Genomic DNA, 13,167 nt, shown 5'->3' with positions numbered 1-13,167 from the left:
AGCAAAGCCTCGCCGAATCCACAAGCCTGTTGCAGGAGGGTTCTTGCACCGAGATGTTTTAGCCAACTCCCGCAATAATGAGAGCGCGTCATCTCGACGTGGGAAGAAGGACATTGCCCAAATACCCCGAAGAACACTCCACCAACACGGCTCTCTGGCTGAGTCGACCCCCGTGGGGTGACGTCTGCGATCCACCAACGCGGTGCCGCACGGCTGCCTTGTTTATGCAAGGGGGTGATCGGGTCCATACAAGGGACCCTTCTCTCCCCGCGCCCCCTCTGTGCTGCTCTCCCCGCGTAAGATTTATTAGGAGCCGTGGCTGCGCCACTGTAAAGACTCTCTGCCAACCCACATACAATTAGAGACGGGGCTTAGAAAGGAGCTTGACATCAGGTTGTGGTGACTTTAGAATAATCTTTGGACACACATACACACGTCATCACGTGTGTTTACAACAGCGACAAAACCAAATCTGCTTGCATTCACGCGCAAGCCGATTCATTTGACGACACTCGTATATTCTGTGAGTGGGAGCGGTGGCGCAGCGGTTAGAGCACTTCGCTGTGAACCCAAGAACATGGGTTAGATTTCAGGCCACGGCTAACAACAGTAGTTGAGTTTTATAAATATATATATGTCTGAGCTGGTCCTGGGCCCTCTATCCTCAGCAACCCACGCTGGCCAGCGTGGTGAAGTATGGTCAAACAATCGTCAAGACTTGCTTTTTGATTTAGATACGAGCACACATACCATGCTTAATGAATTATGGAATCATGCAAATATGAATAGTCACATTGCCGTATTCTCTGAATGATGAGACGCGCTTCCCTCCCAACCTTGTATCTTCAAAGCAAAAGTTGGGGGTGCATCTTATAGTCAACTAAGTGTGTCTTCTAATCGACAAAGGTGCGTCTTATAGTCCACTAGATGCGTTCGCGTGTGTTCGACCAGCTCTGTATAACTGTGTTGATACCGGGCACAAGTTTTTGGTGCGTCTTACTTTCCGGGGCATCTTATAATCAAGAGAATACGGTATTGAACGACCAATTACGGCAGCATAGAGTATTGCATAGGAAAACAGCAGCATTGATTCTCACAAGACCATCCTTAACATTGGCTTACTAAGCGAACTTTCACTTGCCTTTATGCCGCCTTACATGTGCCACTGATCACGACACACTGTCAACGAAGCAACAGCATCATCATCTGTTGGTTCGGCTAAAAGAGAATTTGATTTAACGCACGCCGGACTGCCTGCGCAAGTGGAAAGTTACATTTTATCCGGCACGCATGGCTAAGCTAAGCAAGCTGCCATCGTGTGTGTGCGTGCGGCATTACAAGGAAACAATTATGGAATATTTACGTCGTTTCAGGCAATGGTCCTTCTTCATACGAAATGAATATGACGTTTAAGGCAATGGACCTTCTTCACAGCATATATCTTGAATGTGCCATCAAGAAGGCCCATTGCCCAAGACGCCACCTATTACTAATGAAGGTGCAAACATGATGATCATTCTGAGATTGCCATGGCAATGATGACCACGAGAATGACCACTACAGTGATGACAATGACGTGACGAACATGACGATGATTTATCTGATGATGATGATGATAACATTCGTGACAAGATGACGCCAACGGTTAACCGATGACGACAACGATGCAGAGGTGACAACGGCAATGAATGGCGAACGGTTAAAAGGAGCGTCCCGTTTTTGAGAGGTCCAATGCGCCGTGAGACCAAAGCGCAAGAACAAAGGGCGGCCGAGAAATAATAACACTGAGGGCCTAAGTGTTTGCAGGCCATAGCGCCTGCGCTGCTCATGGAACTCTAATTAAGCGGAAAGGAGCGCGCTCGCAATATATAACGTCTGCCGTGCCTTTGTCCTTCTCTGTCTAATTACTGCCCTTACACAAGGGGATGGGGGGGAGGGGTCGATGGGGTCTCCTTGCGCCAGTGGGGGGTGGGAAGAGAGAGAGAGAGAAGAGGGAGTCTCTCCATGGGGCCGCCAAATAAGACTCGTCTTTTTCTCTGCCCCCCCCACCCTACCCACCCTTCTCCCTTTTCTTATTCTCCCAGGATGGTTCTTTCGCGGGCCCCCAAGAAAATTAAAGATCTCATGTAGACAAAGATGGCCCGCCACCACCCCGCCCCCGTCCTTCTCGCAGCTACATAAAGTCCATTGTCTGAAACATCACTGAATATACATTTGTTTGTGTTCCTCTTAAAAGTGATCATCTCCCGTTGACTGTCCCGAGGCAGCGCTGGATATTCCACGTTCCTATGACAGGGGCCAGTATATGCATAGGACGCCCAGTGTTGTCTTCCCCCCTCTTCAAGTGGTGCTCATTATATGCACGTTCTCAGAATCAATCAGAATCCGTATTTATACTGCAGGAGGAATCCGATGAGCTATAAAGCTCTTTAAAAAACACACAGACGTCCAGTAGGGGCGGTTAAGAACGTTACAACAACAACAAACAATACAAACAACACGACAGTAGTGCCAAGTACAGAAAAAGTCAAACAAATAACCCCTCCCCCCAAAAAAAAACAACAACAAGAAGTTCTGATTGCGAGCCGCTCACTTCACCGCAAAGCCACTCGGGGCTGGCTCCTTTCAGGGCGGCGTTCTTCACCATGCGTGCCAAAGACAAAGCCAAAGATCCCCCGGTGTAGCTTCGACAAGCTGTTGGGGCAAGTGCTCTTAGCGAGAAGCAAAACCCCCTAGGAAGGCGGCCGCCACGGCACGCACGACGCGGTGGGTGACCAGCACAACGCGCGAACGCCTTTGTCTTCCCAGTTGAGATGCTTACTACACACCGCTATAGCTACTGGGCGCAGGACCGGTTGAGACAAGACACCACGCACACACACACCTCGACTGGCGGTATGCGTCCCATGCTACCCGAAACGAGTTTTAATCTTCGTTAATGATGGAAATTATTTACTATGGGGGAAAAAAACTGCTGAGTCGAGACTTTGCGTGTGTGTGTGTCGCAAACCGCTTGTGATGCAAGCGTGGTTTTCCAGGTCAGGCGGCGTGGTGAGAATTAATGTCTCTCAAGCTTTTGCGCACGCACTACCGCGGGCCTATGAAACTCCTGGAGAGTGTACGTAGCCGTACTCTCTCGCGGCTGCTCTCTACTATATTATTCACTATAGAGCTGCCGCATTTGAATGCTTCGTCAAAATTGCCATCAACGTTTGGATTCATGCTTGAAGGAAAACTGAACCGCTGTACCTTAAGAAAACCCGCGATCACGAAAGGAGGGTGACGCTAAGCACCAACATCTCCTGGCCACCGCCCCAAACCGAAGCACGCTCACACCTATAACACCTGGCAAGCATCGGTGGTCACCCACACAAGTACTGTACTGTGTTAAATTTCGATGTAAAGTTTTCGTGACTGCAGGGATTCATCTTCTTGGTTCTTTCGGTAAAGTCACGTAGAAGGGAAGTAATACAATAATAAAAATAAAACATAAAGGGTGACGTCGTGAGAATTATTTTATTATGTTTTATTTTTATTATTTTATTACTTCCCTTCTACGTGACTTTACCGAAAGAACCAAGAAGATACTGTACTGTGCTCAACAGTCGCAGGCTCAACTCTGCTTCGCTTCCAAGAGACGGCGATTTCGGGGTGCACCGAGGCTGTCGCGGTCGTCCGGACTCGGAACTTACAAGGCGGCTAAGCGAGTGCACTCCAACTTAATCCCACGATGCACATCGGCACCTCGCTGCTTCGCGTTAAGCTAGCGCCTGTTTACCTGTTTAAGGTTCGTGCTGCACAGAGCGCGACGTGCCTGGGACGAGCACGCCACCCGATCCAAGCGCGGTTCGTGTGCCGAGAATTTGTTTTCTAAACCCAAACCCAGAAAGCGGCCGCGAAAGCGTTACCGACCAAAAAAGGCCCCATTGATATTGGCAACCTAAAAAAAAAATACTTGAACAAAAACAAAAGTCAACGCGTTCGTCACGTAACATCGTGGCCTTCAAATAAAAAGGGTGACGTTTCGGGCAATGGTCCTTATTCATTGCGCACAAAGGGCCACTCCGTCGGCCAGCACCACTCGCTCGCTATGTGCTACAAAGCAGGGCCGTTACCCCGAAACGTCGAACATTATATATATTTATCATTTTAAGAACGCACAGTGTTATTGATGGACGTGTGAGGTTTCTTGTTATTTGTGCACCACTACAAACGCACCAGAGGCATCGCCAAATAAATAGTTTTAAAAAGAATAACTTAAAACAAATTTAGCTTGCTTTTTGTGTTCCGTTTGTTGTCTTTCCCACCGTACCTCCGATTATCACGGTTGGCTGGGTACGGCGCGAAAGAAGTTCAACACACACACATCCGTTTAACACGAAGGCTTTCGCGACCAATATTATCCATAACACAGGTTTTGGGGTTTAATCGCGTAAATATATAAATGTGTCGCTAAACCCGCCACCACCCGACACAGCCAATATGTCACGTTCTGTTTACGTGACCAACCTTACTCATTGGCAGTGTCGGGTGGTGGTGGGTTTCACGACACATTTATATTTACGCGATCTAACCCAACTACCGCATCTACCACGACACACGCGCGCCTCTTCTCGAGTCCGTGCGAGCGTTCGTTCATCCCCGACTCGACGCCAGCGCAACGAGGTTGGGCTGCCCTTCGACTGGCTGCCCCGTGCCGCACCCCACCGCCCCGCGTCAATGTGAGAGACGTGCAAGGAAGGAGGTCGTCGTCTTTGTGTATTTAGGTGGCGGCGGTGGCTGGCGGCGGTAACTGCGTGAACCGAGTCTGAAGAAGAGACGCATTTGTGCGTTAGCAAGAGGGCGTGGGTGTGTGTGTATGGGTGGGGTTGATGGTGATAAACTCGTGATAAGGCGGTCCCCCCAATCAAGACCACTGGGTTTTTTAAAATCCTTTATATTAAGTTCGCTTGCTTGCTTAAGACCGTGCAAATCTTTAGGTCGTTTTTAACCCACTTCCCGTGATCCAATCGAGCTGACATTTCCACACAGACTAGTTGTGACAATTAATGTTCGTGAAACATTTTTTCCAAAATTTTATACTTTTTAGGACAAAAATATTATATTTGATTACCAATTGCTTAATGGTGCAATGCAATCATCTGACCCATAGGTGGCAGCCATCTCAAGCCAGAGGACGAGAGGGCTCTAGCCGCCACGCATATAAAGGATTTGTAGTGAAAAACTTTGTTTTTACGGGTTATACTTATTCTTCCCCTAATCACAGTCACCATTCCCCGCCGCTCCCACCCCAGGCTCCTAAGGCCACAATACACAACGGAGACCACATGTCCACGTGCCGTGTCTCGCGGTACGCGCGCGTTTTGTCGGCGGAACGCGACGCCGACATTCCTCGACCTCCGATTAGCGCGGTTGGCTACGTGCGGTGCGAAAGAAGTTCAACTGAACATGCACGCGTACATTCGCCATTCGCATTCGAAAATGATCCTGCACGGTGTCCATGCCGCAGGCTGCATCCCTCACCCACCACGAAAGGGTTTTTCCCACGGAATGGGGGATCCGCTGGGCTGCGTGAACTACTTCGCAAGAGTTGAGAGAAAATCTAGATTTGAAGTTTTCGTGACTGCAGGGATCCATACTTTTTGGTCCTTTCGGTAAAGTCACGTAAGTCAGCATTCGAACACTGAGGCCGTAAGAACTGCCGGGTTTTGACCAGGCCAGAAAGCTGGACTTTGTCAAAGCAAATAGTAGAGAAGCTCCTCTTCTTGGTTCTTTCGGTAAAGTCACGTAGAATGGAAATAATAAAATAATAAAAATAAAACATAATAAAATAATTCTCACGACGTTTCGGCCACAACGCAAGCAGCCGTCCTCAGGTGAAAAGCAGGTCTGTCAAGGAGACAGTCAGACCTGTTCTTCACCTGAAGACGGCTGCTTGCGTTGTGGCCGAAACGTCGTGAGAATGATTTTATGATGTTTTATTTTTATTATTTTATTATTTCCATTCTACGTGACTTTACCGAAAGAACAAAGAAGATGAATACCTGCAGTCACGAAAGCTTTAAATCGAAAAGTAGAGAAGCTGTTAAGCCATTCAATGCAAATCCACGCGTGCAGGATGTTTGGAATGTAATGAAGAGAGAGATAGGCTAAGTTAATTTGGATGTTCTGATTTCGCAACGACGGTGAGCCGAGGCAGCGATGGCGATGTGTGGCGAGTTGGGACCTTGGTCGCGAAATTCCCTCTGTGCAAGGTCCCATCTCTTCCTCCACCCGTCGTCTCGCTTTCCTCCAACTCAACAACACCTCCCTCGAACCTCCGCTTCCACAGACTGCCCCAAAGCCTCAAGTGCCCCCCCCCCAGCCCCCCAACGTGAGAGCCTGCCCCCCCTACCCTGCACCCCGGGGGAAGCTAATGGTGCAACCAGCGGACTGAGCACCAACTCAACGATGAATCCCCACTCACTGGCTAGCCGGTAGACACGGCAATATGCCGAGGATCGCAAAGCTTGGGCAATCGTTGGTGTTAGCGCTGCTGCTGCTGCCCTTCCAGCTTGTCTGCAACTCTTCCCCGCGTCTCTCCGAGTCATCCTCTCTCTCTCTGTGTCTACGATAGCGAGCAAATGCTAAGGCGGCGGCGGCGCAGCTGTAACACGTTCACATTATTATGACTCGCGAATTATGATTTCTATTGTTAATACGACCAGCAGCAGACCAAGGAAATCCAGCCGGGTGGGGTGGGGGGTGGAGGGCGCTGTACGAACAGCGTTGTGGGGGGTGGGGGTGGGGTTGCGTTCTCCTTCCTAGTTATCACCTCCGCGCTAATGAACCTCGTTCACACCCCGTCGCCCCTTTAAGACCGTTGTGCTGTTAATGAGGGGGGCCGCGGAGTGAGCAGACTCTTTAGAAGGTGTCTGTGTGCGTGCGTGCGTGAGAGTTGGCAACCCCCGCCCCCCTCCTCGTGTGTCGTTCCGCCCTTCAGAGGTGCTCGCTAACAGCACTTGCCCCAACAGTCATGTTAATGCGATACGCGCGATCTCCTGTCTTTGTGAGAGAGTGTGTGAGTGACAGTGAGTGAGGACAGAGAGTGTGCGTGTGTGATTGAGAGAGAGAGAGCGGTGGTGCAGCGGTTAGCGCGGCGCTGCGCTACGAACCTGGCCAACACCAGTGACGATTATCTGAACAGGTCCTCGGACTCCCCTAGGTCGACTCAGCCCCAAAATAGTACCTGGTGCGGTGTGCAGTTAAACATCGCCACTGGGGAGACAAAAGCGGCCGAGCGTGGTGCTGGCCACCCACCCCCTCGTGTGCCGTGCCGGTCTTCATAGGTGGTGCTCGCTAACAGCACTTGCCCCAACAGTCTGGTAAAGGCTATACGGGGTTTCTTTGTCTCTGGGAGTGTGTGTGTGTGTGTGAGGGAGGCAAGTGTGAGTGTGTGTATGTGAGAGGATGTCTGTGAGTGTGAAAATAAAACAAAGAGAAATCCTTTCACATACACTCACACTCTTCTCTCACACTCGAACACAATCTCACACATGCACTACCGTACACAATCTCAACACACATGCTCTCACACCTTCATAGGTGCTACTTGCTAATAGCACTTGTCCCAAAAGTCTGTTAAGACTATACTGGGGATCTTTGTATTTGTTTTTCTTTGTGTGTGTGTATGGGGAGCCGTAGGATGGGAGTTAGCGCGCTACGAACCTGGCGACCCGGGTTTGATTCTCGCTCACGGCCAACACCAGTGACGAGTATCTAAACCAGTCCTGGGCCTCTCCTAGGTCAACTCAGCCTCAAATGAGTACTTGGTGCGGTGTGTGAACATCGTCGTTAGGGAGACAAAGGCGGTCGGGCGTGGTGCTGGCCACCCATCCCCTCGTGTGCCGTGCCGGCCTTCATAGGTGATGCTCGCTAACAGCACTTGCCCCAACAGTCTGTTCAGGCTATACGGCTCATCTTTGTACTTGTATTTGGTAGGATAGCAGTAAGCGCGCTGCGCTACGAACCTGACGACCCGAGTTCGATTCCCGCTCACGGTCAACATCAGTGACAAACACGTGTCTGAGCTCGTCCTTAGCATCCCCTGTGTCAACGCAGTCTTTTACACGCGTGCTGATGTGGTGTGTACACATCGGCACGAGAGAGACAAAGGCAGTCGGGCGTGGTGCCGTAATGGCCCCAAGAGGCCCTCGTTGACAGCACTTGCTCCAACAGCCCGTGCAGGCCACACGGGTGATCTTTGTCTCTGTGTGTGTATGTATGCGTGTGAATGAGCGGAGTGAGTTCGAGAAAACCCATGTGTGTGTAAATGTCTCTGTGTTTCTATTGAAATGTTGAAGTTACTGGTCTGTTATTAGCAATCTAAAATGCCCCCCCCGCCTGCCCATACCTCCAATCACCAGCCCATCCTTCTCATCTGCTGCTCGCTCCTGCTCTTTAGTAATCTCGCCAACAACAAGAATAATATCGGCAGGTGTGGATTTTCATAATACCACACCAAGGCGGCTTATTTGCTTATCAAGCTAATGGATTCTGAGAAATCCAAGCGAAGAAACTCTTTGAGATCAAATGACAGACTTGCATGCAGCAAAGTACTGTACTGTATACAGACGAATTATTCGCAGCAAAGTAGTTTTGGCTATCGCCTGATGATGCTGGTTGTAGCAATCGCCAGCGAAACGCCATGAACTCAACTTGTAAGTATTCTTGTGGGTTTGCTCACACAACCGGTGATGCTGAAGTTGTCATTAATTGACACGTTTTGTTCCACGTGACAAACTGATTCGCAGCGTCGGGGTGGAGTTGAGAATTGCGGCACATTTACACTCACGCGACCTGACCCACAAAAACATTATAGCGAGTAATATCGGTCGCGAAAGCCTACGGACTGTGACTTTACCGAAAAAACCCTAAGAATATGAATCCTTGCAGTCACGAAAGCTTCAAATCTAGAATTACGGACTGTGTGTTGAACTTCTTTCGCACCGCACGTAGCCGACCGTGCTAATCGGGGACGTGTGAAACCGAACTGCGTTGTTACACAATGTTCAACTGGGGGCAGGATGGGTCGCAAGAGAAGATGGTCGATTGCATCAAGGATCATCCCCGGAGCAGCAGCCGAGGAATGGAACGCGCATCGGGGAGATGGAGCGCTGAAATCAGCTTCGCGTACATGCGATAGAGGTGAATTGATAACATCGCAGGCTCGTGAGAGTTGACGACGGCTTGGGGAGGCCCTCATCCAGCAGTAGATCGACCATGGCTGACGACGATGAAGACGCGTTCATATTCAGCGATGCACGAACGGCGTCGAGGTTGAATAGCGGGAGTGTGGGAATGGGATCACTCTCGAAAAATTGTGACGGTGATCAAGTGCTGTGAATATAGCGAACCGAGTTTAGCTGCGGGGATGTCCGTCGGGAAAGTCCCCTCTCCATAATAAAGTTGTTGGGATAGATCGCGTTATTTATAAATTTGTCGTAACCATCCACCACCCGACACGGCCAATCAGTAAAAAAGTGTCACGTTGACAAAAGACAAAAAGTTCACTACTTTAGCCCACTGGTGTGTTGAAGAGTGAATCCACAACATTCACAATTGTTCAACCAAAAAACGTTCATTATGAATAATATTGGTCGCGCAAGCCTACGTGCTAAACCGAAAGTCCCCTCTTGTTTGAGTCGGTTCCAATTCGCGGTGTGTATAATCCCTCAGTAACCCGCCGTCTCTTCCCTCCTCTGCAAATCGTTGTCATTATACGGCGGCTCAGCGAGCCGACGAGGCCGGGGACTAAACGTCTTCCACTCCCTCTCCTTTCTAAAGGTCATGGCAATCGCCTTAATACACGCTATAGGGTTACATAATCCTAATTGTTTGAGCGTAACACGACGCCACACGCAAGCAGCGGCGTTCCCCTGCGTTTGGCCGGTACTCGTCTCCGTTGGTGGCGCGGAGCCAGTGGGTGAAATTCCACATTCACACCGGTGGAGACCAGGGCTGGTGTCAGGAGCACGTGGCTTTTATTTGGGTGGAAAATGTTGCTCAGCGAGCGCCTATTAAGGCCGGTACAGCGGGCGAGGGGGTGTGGGTAGCCATCCACCCATGCCCGATCGGGTCTGTCTACCCAGTACTATTGATGTTTACACACCGCGCCAGGTACTCATTTGAGGCTGAGTCGACCTAGGGGAGGGCCCAGGACCTGTTCTGATAATCGTCACTGGGTGTTGGCCGTGAGCGGGAATCGAGCTCGGGTCGCCGGGTTCGTAGCGCAGCGCGCTAACCGCTACACCGCCGCTTTCCATACAAAAAAATACACACCCATTCACACACACACACGTACACAACAACATCATTACACACACACGAGCAAAGTTTTTCAAACACACATTAAGACCCTAAATACACGACAAGTTAAAGGTAATTTAGATATATCCCCCCCAAAAAAACAAGAAGCCATGACGATGCAAACGTATCCTAAATGTATGAAGAGATGAACCAACTTCGAAACGAGAGCAAACAACGCTGCAGCAGGCCATTCTCCGGCTCATCCCCGTGGGGTGACACTCATTGGTGGCACTGTTCACTTTCATCCCTCTCAGATGGGTGAACTTGGGTGGTGCTGTCTCTTAGGTGGTACCCAAGGGACATTTGGTGGTACAAGGGCACGCCCCAGCAACCTCGCTTTGCGCCAGACATGCACTACAACCACCACCACTACCACCACCACCACCACAGTAACGGACTTCAAAGCAAAGGTCGGCGAGAGGAACAGAGATGAGAGGATCGGTTGATGAATCTGTTGCATCTGTGAGAGGATTGATGGGGAGAGAACTCCACATTCACCAGACGCGCGGAGATAATGGAACCAGTTTTTTTTGTTGTAAAAATTTGTTTCGAAAAGTGGAAGCGGCGGAGGCCAAAGGGGGGATTTTTTTTTATTCAATGAAGTCGCGTTAATCTCACGCACGAAAAGCCAATATGTGACGAATGATTTACGTCCTCTGTGACTTTGACACAGCAGATGGTTGTGCAATTCGCTGAGATGCTAGTTACGGAGCAAACATTGCAAAATAAAGAGAGGGTATCAACTATTAACAGGTCAGAACAAGAAGGGTATTATTAAATACAAATCTAGATCCGGAGGCAGGAGAATGTACGTTGGAACTTATTTTGCACCGTACGTAACCAACGGTGCTAATCGGAGGTGCGGGGGAAGGATAATTAACTAAACACAAAACAATATCTACTGAATCCAAGCATCAAACTCACAGCCTCTAGATAAGCAATCTGATGAACGAGATGTGAATCACTACCAACAGTCAGGCAACGAGCATTGCAATGAATAAGTGCACTGAAAGTTGGGTGCAAAATTAAACAGAAACGCCGCTGTCTGATGGTACAAGAGGAGAGCGATGAAACTGGACACTAAAGATCCCCGTAAACCCACTGGGACCAGAGTGAGAACAGAAAGCAGAGAAGCTAACACACACCCCAACAGTGGTTGAAAGAAGAACACAAAACATTTGTTAACAGCACTGTGTCCTTCAAAGAAAACATATATAATAGGGGATGTTTCGGACAATGGCTCGTCTTCATAGCACATAAAGGGGCATTACCCGCAGCGTCACCTGTTATATATTTGTTTATTTAAGGCGGTGTTAGTTTCGAATGCGTCGAGTGTTTGTGACTGCTAGCAGCCCACCCATAATTTGAACGTGTCCGTCCGCTCCTTCCTTTTCTCAATCCAACTGGCCAGTCAAACTTTTTTCGAATACAGTGGGATTAATTGTGCTTGTGCCAATGCAGTAGCAGTAAAACCACCAAAATAATATCCTGCACTTAACTTTTCACGTCACGATGGGTATTCTGATAATTTACAGATTTATATATTTTATTTTATTGAAGACACCCAGCCATGAGCCAGCCTTGCCCATCCTAGCCCACCCAGCTCTCCTAGCCCATGCTAACGCATCCCAGCTAATCCCTTACTAGCCCACTCTAGCCCATCCTACACCAGTCTAGCCCATCATAACACAGCCTATCCAATCCTATCCTAACTTATCCTAGCCCATCCTAGCCCATCCTAACCCAGCCTAGCCCATCCTACACCAGTCTAGCCCATCTTAACCCATCCTAGCCCATCCTAACCCAGCCTATCCCATCCTAAACCAGCCTATCCCATCCGAACCCAAGCCCAGCCCGCGGAAGCCCATCAAACCCCGTCCCAGAGCAAAAAAACTCACCCAGAAGAGCGCGTGGCAATTCACGGCCATGGTCCTCTCGAGCAGCTCGTCGGGGCACTCGAGAAGGGGCCTTCCCGACACCACGCCGGCGTTGTTCACGAGCACCGTCACGTCGCCCACCTCGGCGCGCACCCTCTCCGCCGCCGCGTACACGCTGTGCCGCGCGCTCACATCGCACGTGTAGGTGTGCGCGCGCGCCCCGGCCGCGCGCACCCGGCGCGCCGTCGCCTCGTTGCGCGCCTCGTCCACGTCCCACAGCACCAGGGTGGCGCCTCGAGACGCCAGCTCCAGGGCGAAGAGGCGGCCGAGGCTCCCGCCGGCGCCGGTCACGAGGCACACCTCGCCCGCCACGCTCTTGGCGCGCGGCGGTCGTACCCAACGCCAGCACGCTGCGCCCATTGAGGCGAGGACGCGCAGCGTGGTGAGGAGCAGGTCGTAGACGACGCTCGGCTGGGCCATGCTCGCTCGTTGGTTTGGCTTGGCTGTTGTCGCGGTGGATGCGGTGTTGGGCGAAGTGTTTCGAGTGCGCCCACCCACCCCCTCCCACTCACCCACCCACCAGCGCACACACACACACACACACCCACCCAGCACACACACACACCTCCACCGAGGATTCTGTGTGTGTGCGTCTCTGCCTCGGTGTGTGTGTGTCTGTGTCTCGAGATCGGTGTGTCTGTCTCGAGGTGTCTGTGTCTGGAAGATGCCTTTGTCTCGAGCTCTGTGTCTGCCTCTTGAGATATGTTTTGTCCGTGTGTGTTTGTCTCTAAATCTGTGTCCGTGTCTCAAGATGTGATTGTCTGTCTCGATGTGTGTGCGTTGTCTGTGCGTATGCGTCTCGAGGTGTCGCTGTCTCGAGGTTTGCGTCTGTCTGTGTGTCTCGCGGCCCGTGTCTTGTGTCTCGAGGTATACGGTTACCGCA

General features: G+C 50.5%; 1 protein-coding gene across 1 annotated transcript in view; it reads right to left on the bottom strand.

Moving 5' to 3' along the window:
- The window catches only part of LOC144724981 (retinol dehydrogenase 10-like), a 35,683-nt gene extending 22,516 nt beyond the window's left edge, over window positions 1-13,167 (bottom strand). The window contains exon 1 of the mRNA XM_078604352.1: window positions 12,246-13,167. Within this exon, the coding sequence (XP_078460478.1) occupies window positions 12,246-12,704 (459 nt within the window). The 5' untranslated portion in view covers window positions 12,705-13,167. The remainder of the gene's footprint in view (window positions 1-12,245) is intronic.

This window comes from Lampetra planeri, chromosome 22, assembly GCF_965212315.1.
Source record: "Lampetra planeri chromosome 22, kcLamPlan1.2.h2, whole genome shotgun sequence".
Lineage (NCBI taxonomy): Eukaryota > Metazoa > Chordata > Hyperoartia > Petromyzontiformes > Petromyzontidae > Lampetra > Lampetra planeri.
This window is presented reverse-complemented; position numbering and strand designations above follow the sequence as displayed.